This window comes from Orbicella franksi, chromosome 14 (assembly GCF_964199315.1).
Source record: "Orbicella franksi chromosome 14, jaOrbFran1.1, whole genome shotgun sequence".
NCBI lineage: Eukaryota > Metazoa > Cnidaria > Anthozoa > Scleractinia > Merulinidae > Orbicella > Orbicella franksi.
Window position 1 is genome coordinate 12,592,736 of NC_138158.1, and position 23,745 is coordinate 12,616,480.

Below are 23,745 nucleotides of genomic sequence, written 5' to 3' on the forward strand. Positions count from 1 at the left end.
GACATTAGCAATGTACTAATGCAAATGTTAAAATTTGTTGCGCAGATATATCATACACTATTGGCCATTACTGTGCAGTGACTCCACGGTATAGAAGACTGATTTAAAGAAAGTGCATGGGCATTTTGCCAGGACCAAGGGAATTGACGGTAATAAAGAGGTGTCAATATTAGAGAGGTGTCCGTAAAGAGAGGTTCAACTGCAATCATTTTATTTAATTTAAAAAATGAATGGTCCATGATATATAACTTATAACAACTGATAACATTTAATTTTAATACAGTCATGAGCTCTGATTATGATAACATCCACTTAATAAAGTCAGTATGAAAATCAAGACTTGATATTTTGTCAAACAAGTTTTATGATTTACATGTAATGATTGATCAATGATTAACCAATTTACATCAATGTCAATTAAATTAATACTGTAAATTAATTGCCTGGTTTGATTTTCATTGATTTAACACCCCAGGGTTAATAGTCACCTTTGATTGATGGCCTCATTGGAATGAGAATACAACTATGCATGTTCAAGGGACAAATGCATTGGCAGCCGCTGTCGTAGATGCACCACGCATAGGGTGAGCTTTAAAAATTTGACTGTCTATTCCTGCTGCACTTACAAAGGTTCGTAGCTAACATCCCAATGTTGTAGAAGTGACTGGTTTATGGGGGCGTTTAAATGAAATAAACAACTTGTCAGGAAGGTAAGATGGGATAACGGGTCGAACGTTCCTGGATATTTTTAGATATTGTCTAAAACAATCTACTGGACAGAGCTTCTTGTCTTGGTCAAAGTGGGCAAAAAATGCTTCTGCTGGTTTATCTGCACTGCCAGTTTTTCTAGGGATGGTGAGGTTGAAAGACACCCCTTCTGGAAAGACGCTGCAATGTCTGAGATCCAGCGAAGCCAAGGTGGAAATCCGTTCAAGACAGGTTAATGCAAACAGGGTGAGTAACTTCATATTGAGATAGCCTTAAGTGAACGGGTGCTGTTTTTCCCAAAGAAATCATGCATTTAATCATAACATCAACATTCCAGGTATGGGAATACCTGGGCTTTGGAGGACGCTTATTGAGAGCTCCTTTAAGGTGGCTCCCTATAGTTTTAAGATTGCACGCACGCTGAGGACGAAAGCTCAAGTAATCTCCGCGCTCTCGAAGAAAAACGTCAGTGTTTTTCGATATTTTATTACATCAACATGAGCACAACAAGCAAAACTGACAGTGAATTTTATCGCGTTTCCTTTGGTGAAATTTTGTAAAACTTGGCAGATTGGTAGTAAATGTTTTACTTTAGTTGGAGCTCGTTTTTCAGGGAAATCTGTAAGACCAGTTTTTTCGCAGCGGTAAAAGACGTAACTTTGCAAAAATAAAAAAACCTGCCTTTACAAACCCCACGTTTTTCGTGTTTAAAATTCGTGACCCACAGGAAGCAATATGCTGTGAAAATTTTGGAAGATTTCACCGAAGGAAATTCAAGAAAATCGCAAGTAAAGCCATAAAAAAGTAAAAAAACATATTTGTCTGGGCATTTCAAATTCAAGACTAAAACCAATTATTTTAACAGAGATGATAGTAAAACACTATTTAATCATTGCTTATTACATGTAATTAGTTTGAGAGGACTGGGTGTAAATATGAATGCAAAAACGGCATTCAAAACATAACACTTGCGCGCGCAACGCCACAAATGATTACCCTACGGAGCCACCTTAAGGAACCTAGTAACGTAAGGATGCTGACCCACTGAAAAAATTGTCTATCTTTGGATGAGTTGACGAAATAGCAGAATGAAGGACATTAAGTGATCGGTATGCTAAGCCTTCGTTAAAGAGTTCTGTTGAGAAAATTAAAATGTCACTTATAGATGACGAAAGAGGATCAATTTGTCATCCAGATATACAAGGAGGTGGAGGTACAAGTAGCTGCGATGAGTAGATCGGTAACGTTTGTTGCAGCTTGGAAATGTTGGTAGAGATGTGAAACACGGCCAAGTGAAGGTGAGGATACATTGGATGAACTTGGTTCAGGTTGGTCAGGTCCACTACGAGGGTTGGACCGTTCAGTGGCAACACTGGCCGAGATATTAGAAGTCTCAGCAGAACCAGCCACCAGGGCTGGGCTTGCCAAACTGGAGCAACGAGAATTAGATCCATTTGGTCAATTGTTACCTTCCTCAGGGTTTTGGACATCACATTGAAGGGGGGCATAGCCCTGTAGAGGAGCCCGGGTTATCGTAAAGGCGTCTGTGTGGATGGTTCCCAAGGTCGGGTCTCCAACTGATGTAATCCGCGAGTTGGTTGGTTACACAACTTGCAAGCAGATCCATCTGACAATTCAGCAGAAAAGGCTGAATAACTGTTTGGACCAACTTCCACTCGCTCATGTCCTTGAATTATCTGGACTCCTTGTCCGCTGAGACGTCTCTTCCTGGGATGTGAGAAGCTATCACAAGGATATCTCTTTCCTGACACCAATCCCACATCTCTAAGGCCAGAGTCATAAGTTGGGGGAACATGTACCCCCTTTGTTGTTGATGTAAGCGATGGTGGTCATGTTGTCTATCTGGAGAGATACGGTTATGTGAGACTTCATGTGAGAAATCATCTCCAAATAGCCATGATTTTGCATTAGGCAGAGCTAATTGTGCGAGGTTTGTCCTCGAACAGTTTATGGCTGCAAGGACTCTCTGTCGTCTCAGGATAGACAGCTGAGCATTGGCTGAGCCTAAAAGGCAAAGAGCTTGTTCAAAAGCTACTTTAATTTCCTCATAGGGTGGAGCTGAATCATTTTTGATACAATCACGAAGGCCACAAAGTGGGCCTGTGGCAATTAAGAAAGCACACTGAACATTAAACATTTCCTTATCCCTTTCTTGTACAAACTTTTTCACTTTAAATTGTTGATCAAGTTTTAGAGCAGAGAATGCATCCACTTCAGGAGTTGCCCAGTCATCCAAAATAACAAGAGATTTCTGCTAAGATAAAAGATAATTTTCTCCGAAAATTAGTATCCAGAAACTTGGAGAAAGAAGCTGATGGTTTCTGGGAGGTTGACTTGGCAACTGGGTCAAACAGCCCATGATCATCACTAGATTTCGTTGAGTTTTCAGCTTCGTCAGATGTCTTAAAGTGCCACTGAAACGAAATTTTCGTATGTGAGATTTTTGCTTAGTAATAAAGTTTCAACCTTACTTGGAAACACTGCAGACTTTTTTTTCACATACGGTAAGCAAAAACTGCTTTTTCAGCCGTTTGAAATTGGCTGGTTAAGCCCAAAATTGGCGGCCATCTTGGCGCGGCCAAAACAGCCTAGTGACATCACTGGTTGTATTGCTCTCATGCCGCACTGAAAATTTAGAGTGATTATGGGAGAAGAGAATACTGTTCGAAGCCCCCCCAAAAAACATCTTAAGGACATCTCAGGGCTGTAAAGGAGATAATAACAGTAGCCTTAGACACGAAGAGGTGGAGAGTCGATCCTGGGGCTTTTCAGTCTATTTAATTGGATATTTTATGTAAGCAAGCAAACGAGTGGGAGTTCTTAGATCGCAAAATGATCGGGACTTTTAGTGAAATGGCCAGCACTCAATTAAACAATATCTACACTCATAAAGTTAAAAGACATGAAAACAAGAGAAAGCGGCTTTTGAAAATATTATCCGGAGTGCTGCTGCACGAATCGTAGCAACAACGTTTCGAGTTTTCGAGTCGCTTCGCTTCGAGGAAACCGGACGCTTTGTGAGTTTCACCGCGGACGAGATTGTGCCACAGTGACCTTTAGTCTAGTTGTATCTGCTACATCCTGCAAGTTATCACAACAGCAACAATTTAAGAAACCCTCTTCTTTTATATGAGGGAGCGAATTTAAACTATAAAGGTAAACTTAACTGCCATAACCCTACAATTATATGTTTTCAGGAAACGAGAGAAAGCGTGACAATGTCGGCGGCGAAAGGTCATATATGCAAATTAGTTCAAATTCTGTTTAATAAACCTTCGACTAAATAATAAAACATAGGCACGCAAGGCGCGCAAGAGTTATTTTTTTTGTGAACTATAAGTCTCGGAGATAGGAGCATTCATTGAACTGTTTACAGTAAAGATTTGGTTGATTTGACAAGTTTTTTTGGTTGCGATGTACAGCAAGAAAGAAACTGGTAGTTTATGATGTACATACGATGTTACATCGGTAATGGTAAGATAACTAAATAGTAAGCCATAAAATGTTTGACTGAACAAACTACAGTAATCTGACACGTCTCCAGATTAATGTAGATACCATCTTATTTTCTAACAGGCAATTTTATTCGTTCTTTGATACAACCCACACTGTGATTGGTTTGACACGCGCGCATGCATAACTCCCTCACTCACCTATCATGTAGCCCTTCCCCCCGGGGGGGGGGGGAACTCCCTTATATGGGCTATATAGGTCTGTGTGGCCCCGAAGGGTATGGTTTTTCAGCCGTTTTGGTCATAAATAGGGTATCGATTTTAGCTGATTTTGGTCATTTTGGTCATAAATAGGGTACGGTTTTTGCACTCTAGCCTTGATATGGGTATGCTTTAAGAAGAAGCCACTTTTTCATCATTATCGAAAAGAAAATCAACAAAAGCCCGTCACAAATTTATATGTTTACGGTAATTTAACATTGGTTTGAACTAGGGAGCTAATTATAACGCAGGTCTGAAACAGGGTTTTGATTTGAGGGTCAGGTCGTAAATAGGGTTTCGAATTTTTGGTCAGGTCATAAATAGGGTAAGGAATATCGCAGATTTTGGTCATAAATAGGGAAGGGGTTTTGGGAAGCGGGCCACACACCCCCAACGAATTGTTCTGGGAGTACCCCCTCGGGAGCCCTTCCAGCCCCCAAGAGGAATTTTTGCTCAAAAATACTCAAGTTAAGAGAACTTTTCGCATTTTATACGAGTCGTAAGTTTACCCTTTTTACACAACACAACGCAACAACACTACTTCACCGAAAATTGAAAGAAAGAGAAAAAACCTCTCTGACACATTGAAAGTCTGATTTAATTAAATTGCACTTTAACTTGGTGCCACACAGTCTTCAAAGAACATTTGAACAGTTTTCATACTTTTTACCTTTAAAAATATCGGACTGAAAAGAATGTCATAAAATGCCCATCAAATAAAAATATTAAACTGCTACTGCAGAGACGTAAAAACACTCTAGAAATGAAAGCTTCTTTTTTGTTTAATATCCTGGGAACAATAGCCGATAACTTGTAAGCTCTAATTGAATTTACTCCCATATGAAAAACAAAAGTGTCGAGTTACCATTTGTAACTAAAAATAGCAAACATCTCGTGGGAACAAGTGGTGACGATTCGTCAGCTCTAATTGAATTTACTACCTTGGGAACAACAAGAGTGTCAAATTACCCATTGTAACTAAAAAATAAAAATATCTCGTTATATTTGCATGCAATAAGAACAAAGCAATCGTTACCTGCACTTACTATTGTAAACGTTACAACTGCTTTAAATCTAAATAGTCTCGTCTCCTCTAAAACATGTCCTAAGAACTAGAACCGACGATTCGTGACCTCTAATTGAATTAACTCTTTGTGAAAAACAAAAGTATCAAGTTACCCTTTGTAATTAAAAATAAAAATATCTCGTGCCATTTGCCTACTACTCATGAACTGCTTCAAAACTCAAAACTCATCTCGTTCATAACTAGCCACCATTACACTGAACATTATGCACTCTAAAACAATCCAATGTACATATGTAACTGTCACACTCCCCTCCAAACCGGACTAAAAATCACAAACCGGCAACATACACGTCAGTCTTTATTTTTCAATTACCAAAGTCCTTGTGTTTATACATACCTTGTGTTTCTCACGTACCATTTACCTTTACAACAAGAAATTTGATTGGCTGTTCATAGTAGATCCAATCTGATTGGTGTGAAATACATACATCTCTCACTCACTCACTCACTCACTCACTCACTCACCCATTGACCCGTCCATAACATACCCGACGCGCCGACTAAGAGGTATTTTTTTTTACAAAAAAATAACTCAACTAGTGACGTTTAACGAATTGCTTTGAACTTGAATACTATTAAATGAAGATCATAGACATAAGTATGTGCTAAAGAACTCCAAGTTATCCATCGGCCGTGAAATATTACAATTGGGAGATACGTGTAAAAGAGAAGCGAAATTCCCGCTTTGTTTACACTGATACGTATGCGGCGATAAAGCAAACCCTGCTGCGGCTCACAATTTTGAAAGATACATTTTGTCTACCACAAGTACTCTCACTTATTAGTATCAAAATGATGCTCTCTGTGTGCAAAGAAGTACTCGACTCAAAGCTTGTGGACCGTTAATAACTTCATGATTGTGCGGATGGCTGATGCGCTTACGGCTTTTAATGCAGCAAAGTTGCCGAGGATATATTCGAACCTTGTTAATAGACCTTAGATGAACGTGAGAGTCCAAATTTCAGAACCAGGCTGAAAACAGACGACGAAATATCGTGTTTAGGCTTCAGGACGTGATACAAGAGTTGCCACACTCGTCTTCGAAATCTCCAATCGAGTACTCAAGATGTTCGAAAAGTATACTGAGCTGTTCTAATCTGTAGCATTCATTTTGGTGAATCTACATTCTTTGGCGCCCTCCAACGTTTATGATGTGTATTTCCTGTCAAGGCTGGACTGAAATTACAAGGTAGGAAACTAGTAGGTATCGACAATATGAAGAATAAACTTAAATGAATCAAGTGAAAACAAGAGAGAAACTTAAGCGCTTCTTGCGTGAATACAACCAGTGACGTCACAAGGTCCTTAAACTCAGTTCCAGAGCCCGGACACAGTTTTGCTCCAAAAAGTCGATTTCAGCAGCTAAAAAGAGCACTTTCCATTAGGATTTGACAGAAATAAAGTTCACCATTATTTTAAGCACGTTTGAAACTATAAATTGGGCTAAAAAAAGAGAGTACGAAAATTTCGTTTCAGTGGCACTTTAATAGACTCTGTTGGTGCCTTAGTAGGCGCTATGAGTGCCTGAATAGGCTCTACGGGTGCCTTAATAGGCTCTACGGGTGCCCCAACGGGCGTAGTAGCAGTCTTAAAAGACACTTCGGTCGCCAAAGATTGGCTAATCTCCAAGCCGGACATTTCACCAACCATAATCGACAGCATCATCATCAGTATCTGCAATTGTTTCTGGCTGATTAGCTTGGGACTCAAACGAGTCTATTTGGTTGGAAAGACATTCAATCGACTGAAGAATCTTCTAAAGGGAATCGTTTTCGTCCTTACGCCGTTTCAGCGGGGACCCTTCATGATGTGGGTCAGGCAATGAAACAGAGTTTTGGTGGGAAGATGGCGACCATGAGCGAGACCTTTAACCCGACTCGTATCTTCTATGGGACATGTTCAGCGATTTTAAATATCCTGAAAAGCAACAAATACCACCTAAAAGAAAACTTTGTGTAAAAACACAGAGGTATAGCCTAAAAAATGGTTAGAATTTGTAAAAAAGCAGGGCAAAAGCAAAATACTTACTGAATGGTTTGAAGCACAAGGAAAAAAACCACCGAAGCATCATGGGACCACAAGATCTAGGTCCCAGGACCTTGTGGGTATACCCAAGCCCCTTTATTGTTTCTTTAGGGGGCTTCGCCCTTCTGTTGGCATTAAAAAGTGGTTTGAAGCAATAACCAGGAAATTCCTACCATTTGTTGTCTCATATATTTCAAACAGAGTCTGAAATATAATTTTTGGGCCCACAGTTTTAGCTAAAACTGTGGGCCCCTTTTTAATAAAAACTTAGCTAGTGAGTAGCACTCTGCGAACTGTAGCCCACAGTCGTGGGCCCCAAAACAAAGTCCTTCATGCTATGGCCTCTACGAAACCACCAGATGGGAATCTTGAAGACTCTCTCGTGGGCAAAAAACCTGGCAACAAACACAGTGGCAAGCAACATCAAAGTTGTCCCACGAACCGAGAAGGCCAAAGATCCAGATCGAAATCAGCATAGCGTTCTAACCAACCTCGATTGTCATCAAAAAACGCCAGAGGAAAAGGTTCCGATCACCTAAGATAGACAGTCATTCTCTGAAGAAAAAAAGGTTGTTCAAGATGGCTAGAAGACCGCTATTCCATTTATTACCACAAAACTTGGAAATCCATAACTTAACATCATTGCAGCTTACTGATCGGCAGTCCAAGGTCCTTGGCATGGGATTAAAGTTTAGACCTTCACTTCCAACCCAAGTGCTGCTCAGTTTGACCTGCAGATCAGACTTCTGTCGGAGAGTTTGTCTTCAACACAAATTCGCCAATTGTTTACAAGACCCGGATTTCAACCCTAGACTTTATATCCCAACTGGCTGGAATCCACCGCGGGAAAACCCAGACCTTGGAGACAAACTCTTCGCTGTCTGCCAGGAGCCACATGAGAGCATTGCGGTTAACACACCACACTGGAAGAACAATCTTACAAAGCAGGAGTGAGAAGAACTTCAGGAACTGAAATCCAACCCGCACATTAAAGTTTTGCCTACAGATAAAAACCTGGGGTCTTCGCTATTGTCTACGGATTGGTCCCAGAACCCCTGCCCAGTTCACTCTCAGTTTGTATTCACCTTGACAGTCAGCTGCAGCTTTTCCCTTGCAGAATATGAAAGAACAGAAAGGGGCAGCCCTAAAACACAGAATCCAGAGTCCAGATTCCAGAGTCCATGTTGATAAGAAATAATCCACTTGATAAGACATAATCTTAGCAGTGTGTTCATGTGTGTATTTTCATTCAAGGTCCAAAAATTACTTACAATTACTGTCTGTCAAGACAGCTTTTAATTTTAATCTGGTGTTTTCAGTTGATTTTCTTTGATTTTAAATTTAGTAATACGTTGAAGTAGAAAAGTGACAATTTCACTTTTCACGCAATGTTTGGAACTTGATACTTTTGATTCCATTTCCTCAGAAAGGAGTGTAAAATGAAACCCTTGTTTTCTCGAAACACACAGAAGATGTGCTTGTTTTCTTTTTCTCTGCTGGAAAAAAAGGGTGAGGACTGGGTCGAGTAATGGCGACGTAAAGACGTGCGTTGCTGCCGCCCGCCGATCTTTCTGCTCTGTCTTTGGTAAATGGCCGTTTTTTTCGGTCAGTTTTTGAGCAAAAGAAAAACCATATCCTCAGACTCTTCCGACGAATCATCTCTTTCGCCGGAAATCAAAAAAACGAAGCCATACTCCTCGCCAACGCATCACGAAGACGAAATAATGACAGCTCTCAGTATGACACAAGATGTTGGTGCAACTCTACAAGCAATCTTAGCAAAGCTGGAAAAGCTTGATTCAATAGAATCCGCCGTGAAGAAAATTGAAGCCAATCTCGAGAACTTAGAGAAACGAACCCAAAGGCTAGAAGATTTCCAAACAACAGCGAAGAAAGATATTGACGATCTAAAAGAAGGGATCAACTTTACTGGACAACAACTCAAGGATAAGACAGAAGCTATGGAGAAGGTGCATCGACTCTATGAAACTCAATTAACAGAGCTCACGACAAAATGCCAGAAAAATGGGGATTTGTTAGACGAGATCCACACTAAAAATCTTTACTTAGAAGCCTACTCTCGCCGGGAGAATATCAAATTCACGAACATAGAAGAATCGACAGAAATAGGCGGCCGCACTAGTGAAGACACCGAAGAAGTTCTCCGAACTTTTCTGGAACGTGATCTTGGTTATAGGGATGCAAGGAATGTAGAAATTCAGCGAGTACATCGCATCGGAAAAAGCAAGGATGGAAATCCGCGTCCTATTCTGGCCCGTTTCCTTAGATATAAAGACTGTCAACAGATCTTTTTACTGGGTCACCGGCTTAAAGGCACTAACTTTCAAATGTTCCGAGACCTTCCCCAGGAAATCATTACCCGTCGCAAAGTACAGATGGGAGCTTTTAAGGATGCCAGGAAAAATGGAGTTGCTGCCTCCTTCAGCCAATCTCAACCGGATAAATTGTATATCAGAGGTAAATTGTGGCCGATCGGGCAAAAATTTATTATTTAATTAACACTAAATAAACTTTGTTCAGATTGACCGGTAAATTGTTCAAACTTCTCGCAGTTTCGTTATTGCCAATATGCTTTTCACCAATTAGAGGCGGTCGGCAACTTAAACGGGCTAATAGAGTTGCAGGCTTTTTCTCTTTTTTGCTGTAGCAAGCAATCAAGTTGCCTAATTTCTCCACCATAAGTCCTTTAGTAATTTTATTCATTTTGTGTGTGTTTTCGTTTTACTGTCTCCAGGGCATAAAAATCTATCTAATTAACAATAGTTTAAAGGCATGTGGTCATTTAGATATCTTTTATTGTGAAAATGCAAAACAGTCAACTCAGCCTCCTTCATTACTCACAATACAACAGATCTGAAAATAATTTCCCTCAATGTCAGGGGATTGGGAAACAATGCCAAAAGAAAAGAGGTGTTTAACTGGCTGAGAGCGAAAAAGCAATCTATATATATGCTGCAAGAGGTCCATTGTTCTCGAGAAACTACCGATATATGGTCTTGTGAATGGGGGTACAAAGCGCTCTTCAGCTGCTGCAGCAGCAACAAAGCAGGGGTTGGTATTCTTTTCAATAATAATTTCAATTGCCAGATCCACAAGGTTTTCTCGGATCCGAATGGACGCTTTTTAATATGTGATATCGTTGCTGATAGCAAGCGTCTGACTGTGGCTAACATCTACGCTCCGAATGAAGACGATCCAAATTTCTTTCAGGTTTTTTTCGATCATTTATCAAACTTTAAATGTGGTGAAATCATAATTGGTGGGGACTTTAACTTAGTTCTTGACGTCGAAAAAGACAAGAGGGGTGGCCTTGCCAGAACACACAAAAATGCCTTAAAAGTGATTCGAGATTTCTCTGAAAATCTTGGTTTGACTGATATTTGGAGACTTTTCAACCCAGAAGCCAGGAGATATACTTGGCGCCAAAACCAACCAGTCATACATTGCCGACTCGATTTTTTTCTAGTAAGTGAATCATCTTTATGTGATGTGACCCATGCAGATATTTTTCCTGGTTTCAAAACGGATCATTCGATGATTACTCTGAATCTAGCTTTACACTCGAACCCCAGAGGCAAAGGTTTTTGGAAGTTGAACGCGTCCCTTTTATCCGAAATGAGATATGTCCAAGAAATTAAAACAACAATTGAAAGCACTGTGAAACAATACAAAGACGACACCTCAGTGAACCCAGCTCTGCTTTGGGAGATGATTAAATTAAAGGTGCGAGAAAAATCAATATCTTATGCTGCATACAAAAACGCGACAACAAGGAAACGCGAAGAAATGTTGGAACGCGAAATCGCCTTGTTAGAAAAACATTTAGACAATGCAAGCAACAGTAACCCGTCATATCATATTGTTGCTGAAAGAATTTTTACCTTAAAGAAAGAGCTAGAAAACATTTTTGAGTATCGAACCAAAGGCGCTATCATTAGGTCAAAGTCGCAATGGTACAACGAGGGCGAAAAGAACTCCGGATATTTTCTAAACCTCGAAAAAAGGCACTGTAAACAAGGAACAATTAGTCAATTAAAAATTAATGACACCGACTTTGTCACCACAGACAAAGATATCTTATCTGAATGTACGACTTTTTATAAAAATCTTTATACGTCAAAAAGCCCCGACAGCATCCAGTCAACATTCCTCTCTGAAGTGAACTCCACTTCTTTGACCAATGAAGAACAAACTTTATGTGAAGGCCCCTTAACTCAAAAGGAATGTCTCGAAGCCCTGAAGAAGATGGAGTCTGACAAAACGCCAGGCACGGATGGACTTCCCGCCGAATTCTACAAAGTTTTTTGGAAAGACATTTCTTCTTTTTTAATCTCGGCCCTCAACTATGCTTTTGACTCTGGTTGCCTCTCAGTAACACAAAGACGAGGGGTTATAAAACTAATTCCAAAAAAAGATGCGGAACTATACTTCATCAAAAATTGGAGGCCTATTACCCTTTTGAACACTGATTACAAAATCGCAGCAAAATCTATTGCAAACCGAATTAAATTAGTACTTCCAAACCTTATCAATCACGATCAAACAGGATTTTTGAAGGGCAGATTTATAGGCGAAAATATCAGACTCATTGACTCTATTATCCAATATGCCACAGAAAAGAATATCCCGGGCCTGTTACTTTTTATTGACTTTGAAAAGGCATTTGATTCTCTCGAATGGTCCTTTATACATGGAACATTAAGATCCTACGGTTTTGGTGCTTCGCTAATTAACTGGGTGAAAACCCTGTATAGTCATACTGAAAGCTGTATTCTGAATAATGGATGGGCAAGTAATTTTTTTGAAATTCAAAGAGGTGTTAGGCAAGGCTGCCCGCTCTCACCTTATTTATTTATCCTATCGGCAGAGGTGCTGGCCACGGCAATTAGGAAAAATACTAATATAAAGGGAATCTCTGTAAATAATGTGGAAATTAAGTTAAGTCAGTATGCCGATGACACAACACTTATATTAGACGGGTCACGTGAATCTCTCCTTTCATCCCTTGCAATGCTTGACGATTTCAGCAAAGTCTCTGGCCTCAGACTCAATGATAAGAAAACGGAAGCTCTATGGATTGGCGCAAGTATTGGAAGTGATAAAATTCTGTTATCAGGAAAAGAGCTTAAATGGCCAAAAGACAAAGTAAAATCCCTAGGTCTATGGATTTCAACAGATCCCGAACTATCTGCCTCTTTAAACTACAATGAGAAACTTGAAAAAGTGAAAGAAATCCTGAGATGCTGGAAATACCGCCGACTCACATTGTTAGGGAAAATCACTGTTATCAAATCACTAGTGGTCTCCCAATTGGTTTATCTACTCTCGCCTCTTCGCTCAAACTACAGGGTTTTAAAAGAAATAAATGATTTACTCTACACTTTTCTATGGAATGGTAAAGGCGACAAGATAAAACGGAAGGTAATGATCAATGATTTCGGTGGTGGTGGCCTAAAAATGATTGATATTAGTTCCTTCAATAAATCTCTCAAAACAACATGGATTAAAAAATATTTAGATAACAACAATAAGGGAAAATGGAAAATCTTTTTTGACATAACCCTAAAAAAATATGGCTGTCAAAACTTTTTTTCCTACAACCTCAACGTTAGAGACACCTTATCGACAATAACAACCTCGGATGCCTTTTTAAAAGAACTATTAGGAATCTGGGCGGAAGTTAACTTTGAACCTGAAATAACATCGAAAGATCACTTTCTGGATCAACAACTTTGGCATAACTCCCTAATAAAGATAGCCAACAAAACAGTTTTTTTTAAAAATTGGTTCACCAAGGGAATAACTCGGGTGAAACATCTTTTAGGACCGGACAACAACTTTCTCTCGTTAAATGATTTCCGCTGTAAGTATGAAATAGACCCTCGCCCTCTCAGCTTCTACGGATTAATATCGGCTGTAAAGTCTCTTCGGACTGATTCTAATTTTCAAGATTTACAGAACACCGACCACGAATATGAGCCACTTACAACAAGAATTTTGCAGGTCAAAAAAGCAACTACAATAATATATAAAAAACTGATTAGTTACAAGAGTTTAACCCCAGTGTCAAGTCAAAAGAAGTGGCTAGAGGATTGTGGCCTACCAATAAATGACAACATAAATTGGAATGCTGCCTATCTTTTAGCTAAAAAATGCACAAAGAGCACTAAGCTGATAGAGTTTCAGTTTAAATTCTTACATAGACGTGTACCAACCAATAAGTTTTTATTTAGAATAGGTCTACAGGGCGATGAAAAGTGCAGTTTTTGTCACACCTCCTCTGAGTCAATAATTCATCTTTTTTGGTCATGCCGTCAAACATCTCACTTTTGGAATAAACTTACTGAATGGCTGAAAAACTTAAATTTACTTCCTAGAGATTATGCTTTGACAAATATTACTGCTTTGGGTCTGAGGCCAGATATCTCTCAATTTGCGCTTCTTATAAATTACTGCTTTCTCTTAGCACGATATCACATATGGCTCGCTAAAACAAAAAATGATCATCCAAATCTTACGCTTTTCATATGCACACTAAAATTACAGTATGAGATAGAAACAAAAAGTGGAGACACGAAGAAATGGAAACCTCTTACAGGATACATGAGGATTTAATTAATATTTTAGATTATATTTTCTGTAGGGTTATCTATCTCCTACCCATTAAGCTATTTCTAATCTCCTGTCAGATGCATAACTCATTTTACTTTTAATGTACCACATGCCTTTGGTCTGTTTTTTTATGTTTCTGTACTACAACCTCAAGCTGTAATGATAACAAGCTATTTTTCTTCTCAGTTTTTTTTTTTTTTTCTTTGCCCCTTGTCGTCACTGTATTTCTTAATTGTGTAAGTCGTGTAACTGTATTTGTTAGTAATGTAAGTTGTTTAGTTATTGTAATTTAAATAGTGTAAATAATTAGAGCAATATAATGTAAATAGAGTTAGTGTTGTAAAAAATAAAAAATAAAAAATAAAAAAAAATAAAAAAAATAAAAAAAAAAAAGAAAATTAAACATCTGATGAAGAAATGGAATAGGAATAATTTAGTTTTACTGAAAATGAACTGATAAACAAGACCTAATTTGAGGAGGCTCAAAAGTGTTTTTTGACCACATGAAGAATGGATACAAAGATACAGTATTGTGCAAAAGTGATACAAGCTAATTTCAACGAAATTCCTGGGTTTTCTTGGCTTTTAAAAGAAATTTCGCTTGAAATGATATGTCAAAGAAATTTCCCCGAATTTCTCTGACACCAACTATTGAATTTGTTCGACCATAAATAGTATTCTTTCTCAGTCATGACCTGATCACTTTGTTGGACGCTTTATTTCAAAAGTTTGATTGGTATTAGACCATGTTGATGTCATAGGAAATCTCTTCCCCAGGCCCCGCACCTAAATTTCTACAATTCACTCCAACTCCCCTGTCTTCCCCAACCTCGCCAAACCCCTGGATTGACCACGGCAAATTTTGGGCTCCTAAAAAAGTGGCTGGGTCTCCTAATTTCTGAAGTTAGGAGCGCAAAGCGCATCTTAAAAATTTCCTTAGGCGACAGCCTTGACATCTCCATGAACTGTTAGCTATGAAACTCACCTGGGTTATTTCATTGGGAACACTCAATTGCTGACTTAATACAAAACCCCAAAACACACAGTTCTGATAAATACAAGACTTGAAATGAATCACTGAATACACTTGCCAAAATGCCATTTTTACAGCGTGTAGAACCACACGATTTTTTGTGCCAACCCCAGTCTCTGCATGGCATTGCATTGTTTGCTGCCACAGCAACCGTTCATGACCAAGAATCACGCACTACGAATGAAAGACTAATGAAGAATTTGAGCTACGAATCAGTGTTTCTGTGGCAGATATACCGTGCTTGAGAAGACCAGTAAAGCTGTCTACAGATGCAAAAGCATGTATAGATCAGCAGATGTGCAAAAATGGCGAGATCAAAAGCCACTAGATCCAAAGAAGTTGGCAAAACGTGGATTTACTGTGAGTTCGTCCGCCACGCGCAGGTCTTGCCACCAGCAAGGCAAACTCGTGATAAATTTTAGAAATGAATCATGGTTGCAATACTGTGAAGGAGGTCTTCCAGAATTGTTTTTCCCGGTAAGTTTTAGAGTCCTAAAGAATACTACATAGGCAACAAAAATGGAAAAAAGTACACCCAGTATTTTTGTAACAAACAACGACGAGGGGCTGGGATTGAATAAACAGCAGCTGTAATTCTAGTTTTCTATAAAAGTAAAGAACCTAAAAACTTTTATCTTAAAGCAGGCTTCAGTAACCATTGTTTATGAAGTTTAGGCTGTATTGGTGAATGGTATGGTATGTATTGCTGCCACTTTGCAAAACACAGGAAACGTCCATTGAAACGCATGGTGTATCCAGCTAAAGAAAGGTGTGTTTTGATTGAAAGTTCCTCACAAGTTGTTTATGGCTGTTTGCTTTAGTGGCTTAATACCCAGAACTGGAGATGTTTTTGTTTTGTTAGTGGAAAAAAACTGAGCTCGCTGTCTTCATAATATGGTAAGTACATTCTAATTCTCTGCATATGAAACTGAACTCAAGAGAACGAACCTGCTTACAAACCTTTCGCAAATTTTAGGCATGTGACTGTATGTTATCATTTTATATGGCGATCGAAGACTGCATACCCTGTTCTCCAGCATGAGTTTACAAACAAATACACGAATCTGAATTTATCTTGCGCAAGTTACATGACAGTTTCTTCGCTGGTACATTGATCAGTCGCAAAAAGTTGCGAAAATTGCGCAAACGCTGGTGAACTGCACTTAAGCGCCTTGCAAAATTTCATGTATAGGCTGGTGAATTATCATTAGTGGTCGTGATTTTTTGTTAACTTATCAAAAAGTCAAAGAAATATCGTCCTTTGTTATAGCGAATTATTGCTCCACAGCCCACAAAATTTCAATGAAACTTTTGAGCGAACTTTCATCGAAAAATCACTGGAACAAAGAACAAAATTTATGCATTTCGCTTGCATTACTTTTGCACAATACTGTAGGGTTTCTCACAAAAGTGACTAAACAAACATGGCTGCCTTTAATTTGATTTCACTGCCACTGACCTCTCTTCAGTTAATTAGGGTGGCATTTGAAATTTTTTCCTCATTCTCCACTTTGCTGTATTAGGGTCACATTTGAAATGTTTTCAATTGCGAGTTATGTCTTCATTTTCTCATAAAAAAAAATTATTTCTTTTTTCTGTGGAAAAAAATTAATTTGCAGAGTGCAATGTATAGCTCTGGTACAATAGTCACAAATGTCCTCACCCCCGCCTGGTTCACTCCCAGTTTGTATTTACTTTGGTACCTAGGACTTTCCCCCTTACAGAATATGATTGGACAGAGACCTTCATAAGATATAATCTTGTCACAATCTTAGCAGTGCATATGCGTGTATTTTCACTTGATGTTCAACAATAACTTACAATTACTGTTTGTCAAAACAGCTTTCAAATTTTACTCTGGTGATTTATGTTGATTTTCGTTCATTTCAAATTCAATAATACATTGAAGTAGCAAATGTGACAACTGTACTTTTCACGCCAAGGTTTGTAACTTGATACTTTTGTTTTCCTTGCATAGGTACGTAACATAAAACCCTTGTTTTCTCGAAAACTTTAGAGACACATGGGGGAAAGTTGAATATCTCATGAGAAAATGGAAGAACAATTTTGTTTTATTCAAAACGCCAATTTTCTTTTCAACCATAAACAAGAATTTAATTATACTAGTATACCTAAATGGTTCAAAATGCTGCCGAAGGGAAGGAAGATGAAAGGAGTGCCAATGCAGTGCAGGGTTGCTTCCACACAGAACTCCTGACCATTGGTAACAGTAACAATCTCGTTTATCTAACTTCTCGGATTACAGCACTCAGCAGCACTAAGCTTCATTACATTTTCCATTGCTCTCTTATGGACTAAACTCATGCTCTTACATGTATACAAGTACACATGGAATTTCCAGAAATTCCCCAAAGAATTAAATAGCATTGTTGCAAGGTTTCTAAAATTAAATATTACCTGAGAAATAGGACATTCCAGAAGGTTTTAGGTCACAGCTGAATAAGTTCCAGTTACATATTTTAAATAACAACAACAAGCAGTAATTTTTGCGAAGGATTGGAATGATGTATATTCTTCCTGTGTGATTTCCAAAATGTTGACTACAGTTGTGCAGATAAAAAATATAAACGGTACCACTAAAATCTGAGATTTTTTCAATGATATTAACTTCAACAGATCGCAAATAACACTTGATGAGAGGGAACTCTACTTCAAACTATAAAACAGATGCCTGGTTAAAAATCAAAATTTTGCTTGCTGTTGTGGCAATTGACACAGTTAAACATCATCAATAGCACAATATAATGTTGAACCTTTTTTATGAGTGATTACAACTGGTTTACTTCTACCCTTCTGGTTTTGAGAGCTTTACACTGCATTTACTGAAACCGGCACCACCCAGACAATGAAAACCAATCAGATGAGAAAAGTCCCTCACTTTCGCATTGTCTCACTTTCTTCTGGGACCATTTAATTTAAAAGGGACTGACTGCACCAAATTTTCGGGTAGGTGACCTAGGAACTAGGCAAAGGTCTTTTTTCTTATATGTACAGGACTATAAGTAACTGCAGCCGTGGTTTGTACACATACAGTAAAAAAACATAAACATAAACAGCACTCTACCTGATTCTGATTTTGAAGTGCCTGATGAAGAGGGTGTAGCTGTTCCTCCATCTGCATCACTAAAATCTCCACTATCATTACTGGCACCCTCACTACCCTCTTCCAGATCATCAATCACTTCCATATCCTCACTGACAACATATTTGCTGGCTGCCTCTGCCTCTTCCACACAGGCTGCTTTGTTTTCCACTAAAGTCTCTATTAATGTTTCATCTGTACCTGCAGATTGAAACATCATGTTAACAGTTAGTTGGCTGAGTTTAATTAAATGATATACAGATAGCGCTTAGCCAAATATACTGACAAAAAAGTTGGGACACGAAATAACTTCTCCCCTACCGCACTTACAATGTTGATAATCGGGTGATTTTTTTCCCTTTTTTTGAGAAAAATGCCACATTTTCCGACATTGATTAGGAGGGATGGGGAATATGTGATCCAGCTCAACCATCCAAACTACTTTAGTCCAGGATTGTAGTTCCAACATACTCCTCCTTGCCAATCAATCATAGTGAACTCAACAAGGAAGAGGAAAACAAAGAAAAGGGAAGTTATATTCTGCCTAAGTAATTACTTATTTCCTCCAGTAAACAATTGAAAACAAGCGGTTCCAAACAGAAAGTACGAAGTCAGCAAACTTCACTTAATGGCAGCTATGAGGCTAATATTTATAATGCTGCATAATAACAAATAGGTAAATAGTCCTAAAGGGATGATGTCACAAAAATAAAATTTTTGAAATTATGGGATATGATGTCATATTCTTATAGAGGATCCTAAAAGATGCCCTCATCCCAAAAATTAGCTCTGAATTGCAATTCCCGATAGAGATATACGGGATCAAAGTTTGATAGCATCCCATACAAACCCTTCAAAATTTGTTTCACTTCCTTCAATTTAGAACTGACTCAAAATTAGAGAGATTTATTTGGGGCAGTACCAAATTTTCATCCTTTATATTTTGGCTGGGAATTACAATTAAGAGCTAATTTTTGGCAAGGACCCTTTTTTAAGGACGCTCTATTCGAAAATGGCACCAAATCCCATAATTTCTCAAATTTATTCTTTTGTGACGTCACACTTTAGGACTCTATGACCTGTTCACGAAAAATAGTGACTTGGATATAAGTGTTCTCCAAAATTATGTTTTATTCTGTGCTTTACAAATAATTGTTATTGTTGATCTGTTGAGGACATAAAAGTCAGCTGAAACATTTATATAAATAAAATAACACCAAAACAATTCCTCCAGAAGAGAATGCTGATTTTAATAAGGGATACATTGAGTTGAACTAGCAATATTTCCATACTGTACACAAGAAAGTCCATTTTAAACTTGTCCACAGTGTTCCCTAGTGTGGTTTTGGTTTACAAGTATTCAGGAACACCTTTGATTCAGACCTTCTTGCAACCCACAGGACAATATTATTGCTTCTACGTCATTATCAACCTCTTAACCATAGGTCGAGTCTTCTTGATGTCTATTCCTTACCAGTTTGATCTCTTTAAAGGTGTGCTTTTGTTCTAAGTACAGAATATTGCCGTCTAGAAGAAAACCATGACACACGATGCCATCTTCATTTTTGACGTTGCAATCAAAAAACAAAACTTTTCCCTATCCCCTATAATATGCAAAGGACCAAAACACAATAGGTACCAAAGAAATCTCTGGAGAGTGGGCAAAAGGCAATTTCTTAGTATTTTCAAAGGGCCACTTGCCTCGCCTACCCTGCAAGGGAGTTCATATACACCCCTAGCTACCCCTACACGAAGTTAACAGAGTTAAATGTGGCTAAATATGATTTCATCTGGATCGTCTATGGTGGCACCAGTTCTTGGAGGATTGGCACGGTGCTAGCTTCTGGCTCTTCCCAGGACTGCTGCCCAAGGCTGATATTGAAGTGTCGTCCGATGTTGCAGGCTCGATCGGCTATGGAGCGTACATGAAGGGCCACTGGTTTGCTGGCTCCTGGGCTCCGTCCCAGCAGCCGCAGTCTATTGCCTACAAGGAGCTCTTCCCTATAGTTCTCGCAGCTCATGTCTGGGGACATTTCTGGGTCAAGAAATATGTCCTGTTCTGCTCTAACAACAATGCAGTAGTCCACATCTTAAATACCAGAACGTCAAGAGTGCCTTGCCTAATGCAGTTGCTGCACAGTCTGTTATTTTCTGCTGCGCATCACAGTTTCTCCTTTTTGTCCCAACATGTACCTGGTGTTAACAATCAATTAGCTGATGCCTTATCTTGTTTCAATTGGCAGGAATTTCGGCACTTGCCTCCGGATGCGCAGCCTCTTCCCACATTGGTACCCCTTGAACTCCTGGCAGATTTGATATCTCCGCCTTAGAACAGCAGTGCTACTCCTTCTTGACCCAAGGCCTTGCCCCCTCTACACGTCGATCTTATGCATCAGCCCAAGCACAGTTTATCTCTTTCTGCACTCAACTGGCTTTGGCAGATCCTGGCCTCCACGAACATTCCAGGCAACTTCTCTAGCCACAGTTTCCACATCGGGGCTGCCACTGTGGCGGCACACAATGGAGTTCCTGATCACCTAATACAAGCCTTGGGTTGCTGGTCAAGCTCCGCCTATCAGCTTTACATCAGGACCCCGTCAGAGTCTTTAGCAGCCCTCTCCACTGAGCTGGCGTCTTCTCAGTGGCCATCAATCTCCAACTAGGGCTGCATCCACTTCCACTGGCTGTGGACTACTAGATCATCGGGCTATTGTCAGGCCATTTGCCCAGCAGCAGAGCAAACTTGCCCCCCAGCCAGATACCCTTCACGGTTCCTGTGCCATTGTGCTCAATGCTGGCTTAGGCTTTGCTGGTCACCTGCTTCGCCTCTTAATGCCCGCATCTTGCTTCTGCTTCAGAGCGCCTTCAGCTTCTCGGACATGCAGTATCAGGTGGACGTCTGCACGGTCAGGTGTGTGCTGCTCCTTTTCTCGCTTTATCTGTGTGGGGCTAGGTGCTGGGGTCTATTTGGGGATTAGAGGTTCCAGGTCACCCTGTTCTCGGGTCCCTCCATTCTCCAAGCACCTGGAGAAAGGTTTCCTTTGGGTGGTTCCCGCTTCCAGGGTTGCCATGGATATCTCCCCTTCCGCGTACGGCTTCTGCTCCCCGCTAACCTTTCAGGCACCAGTTCCCAAGCTCATCTATTTGTGATGAGTTTAAATGTGGCTAAATATGATTTAGGCAAAGTTAGACTCAAACTAATGCAGTCAGCGGTTTCCCCTTTTACAGTATGTGACTTGCAGGGCAGCCCTTTGGAGATTTGCAGGGCTGTTGTGTCACATTGCATTGCACGTACTGTGCTGCCAGCTGATCGTTGCGGATCATTTGCTTTGTATTTTGGCGAATCTTTGTGGATTCTCGCCCCTTCCCATTCCTCCCTCTTTGTTGCTGGTCTCTAGGTAAGTATGGGTCAGGTAAGTTGTTTCCACTGATTCATTCAGTGTGATGGTGCAAGTTATCAGGTGCTTTTGGGGATGGTTCCCGTTTCCAGGGTTGCCATGGATACCTCCCCTTCCGCATAGGGCTTCTGCTCCCCGCTAACCTTTCAGGCACCAGTTCCCAAGCTCATCTATTTGTGATGAGTTTAACAATGAAAAGTCTACCAGATTCAGTCACAGTCTTTTAGTATGTCATCACGTTTTTTTTTTTATCAGGAACTAGCATTTCGGTTACTTGAGGTATCTTTCCCAATATTCTAAGCTTAACAGTGATTTCCACTAAAAATGACAATGTTGCACCTTACTATGAATGTAATATTTTGGTGTACAAAATCAATCTAATTTTTAATTACTAATTTTCCACCTATGGCTCTGACAGGCCTTTGCATTTTTCAGGCAGCTGCAGCAAATGACATGTATTTAGAAAAAACCCTGTAATAGTGTACATTACAACCTTGCGACCACCTTTTTAGACCGCCATGTTAGACCGCCATGTTAGACAGTGGGGGATGGGGGAGGGCAAAAATGAGAAGACGCCTGCCCGAAAAGCCCGTTAAAATGCGAAACACCTCCTGATTAGTTACGTTTCACTGCATTTCCGGAAATGAGCGGGTAACCAATCAAAATGAGGTTTTCTCGACACCGGAAGTCTCACAAGGGTACACACCACGAGAAGTTTGTGCCAAGCCGCAGGATGTCTTGCATTCTCACAGAGGTACGTGTTGCGCTAGCGACTTCAGACGTACAGAGTATTTTAGAAATACTGGCAACTGATGAGATCCACATGGAGGATCGAAACCATGGTCTTGCCTGAACTAAGCCGAACAATGGCATATAAAACACGCAAAACAGTTAACGGGACTTGCGCGTAAACAGCTACACTTGAATCATGTGGTGCCAGAACAACCAAAGGAGGAATAAACCTATACATCGAGCAAGAGAAACATAAGCTCGATCAGATAGCTGCAAGAAACATAAGAATGTCTCTAGACAAACATATAGCTTTCTCAAAGTAAAGCTACAGTGTCTCCGAAGGAAATCGTACGAGAGCAAATATGATATCCGTGATAAGGATCTACCTACTGTGCTTGTAAACAGTTCTAGTCACAGGCGGGCCCGTGTCACAATATAGAATGCAAGTAAGCAACATGTTCACGGTAAATTTCATATTTTGTCCCTCAAAAGCAAATTCATGGAGACTTAAAAGCATATCTTACAATAGAAATGAGCCTAAACAATGCATAAACACATGGCAAATTACAGAGGTGTCAAACTCAACGAGTGGACATGCAGATAACAGTGTAAACCATGCAGACCTTTGACTTATAAAATTTTGCCATAGCACAATCTAACGGCTCAACTCCGCTTAAAATTCCTCCTTATTACACAACATGAAGTGCCCTTCATGAACACGAGTGAAGCGACAAGAAAGGTCGAGTGACCGAACAGAGAACGGCAAATGTGCAAATGTCACGAACCGTAGAAGTCGTGTAGGATAGTCAACCCCATTTTACGTAAATATTAAGCTTTTCCCAAAGCCAGTGGGTAGCACTGCCAACAGATCCTTTCCGGATACCAGTGTGGAAAATGCGTCTTTTTGCTCCGTTTGTAATTCGCGAGACATTCCAAGTTCACATAAACGCTTGAGAGATTCCTCGAGAGCGGAATCTAAACTAACAACATCACTTTCGACAGAGTTTGCCATGTTTCTTACCTGCACAAACGAAACCAAACTGACTGACAGACAATTGACAGGCAGGGTCAAGCCACACCAATCAGAAACTCTGTTCATGGGCGAACGGAGTTTCCTAAAAGAACAATGACCTCGGACAGGCGAGATTTTCTTCGCTTCACCCCTCCCCTATCCTTCCTCTTGCCTATCATTCACCCCCTTGGTAAAACTTTCTTTCTCTCCCCAGTCTTCCACTGCATGAAAAAATCAAGATGGTGGCTAAACTTTTTACGATGTGAGCGCTCGCTCGAAA

The 23,745-nt window shown here is 39.8% G+C and overlaps 3 protein-coding genes and 1 pseudogene across 6 annotated transcripts in view; 2 read left to right on the forward strand and 2 right to left on the reverse strand.

Moving 5' to 3' along the window:
- The window catches only part of LOC145467669 (uncharacterized), a 117,615-nt gene that overhangs the window by 53,932 nt on the left and 39,938 nt on the right, over window positions 1-23,745 (reverse strand). For all 3 annotated transcript variants that reach the window (XR_014042089.1, XR_014042090.1, XM_081451270.1), the window contains exon 5: window positions 18,306-18,524. Coding sequence is in view for 1 of the 3 variants with exons in the window: in XM_081451270.1 (XP_081307396.1) it covers window positions 18,306-18,524 (219 nt within the window). In the remaining 2 variants the exon portion in view is untranslated. The remainder of the gene's footprint in view (window positions 1-18,305; window positions 18,525-23,745) is intronic.
- Window positions 26-8,099, reverse strand: LOC145467724 (uncharacterized; annotated as a pseudogene). Its single transcript, XR_014042097.1, has 2 exons — window positions 7,012-8,099; window positions 26-3,131 (listed from the first exon to the last, which is right to left on the reverse strand). The product of XR_014042097.1 is annotated as an uncharacterized LOC145467724 (transcript).
- The window catches only part of LOC145467715 (neuferricin-like), a 195,172-nt gene continuing 175,462 nt past the window's right edge, over window positions 4,036-23,745 (forward strand). The window contains exon 1 of the mRNA XM_081451319.1: window positions 4,036-6,068. The gene's annotated coding sequence lies outside the window, so the exon portion shown is untranslated. The remainder of the gene's footprint in view (window positions 6,069-23,745) is intronic.
- LOC145468627 (uncharacterized) lies at window positions 9,061-10,070 on the forward strand. The gene has a single exon (XM_081452348.1). It carries the CDS (start codon window positions 9,144-9,146, stop codon window positions 10,068-10,070), a length of 927 nt encoding a protein of 308 aa, XP_081308474.1. The 5' UTR covers window positions 9,061-9,143.

Bases quoted from the DNA above. Each gene is read 5' to 3' on its own strand.
- LOC145468627 (XM_081452348.1), top strand. From the start codon at position 9,144: ATGGCCGTTTTTTTCGGTCAGTTTTTGAGCAAAAGAAAAACCATATCC.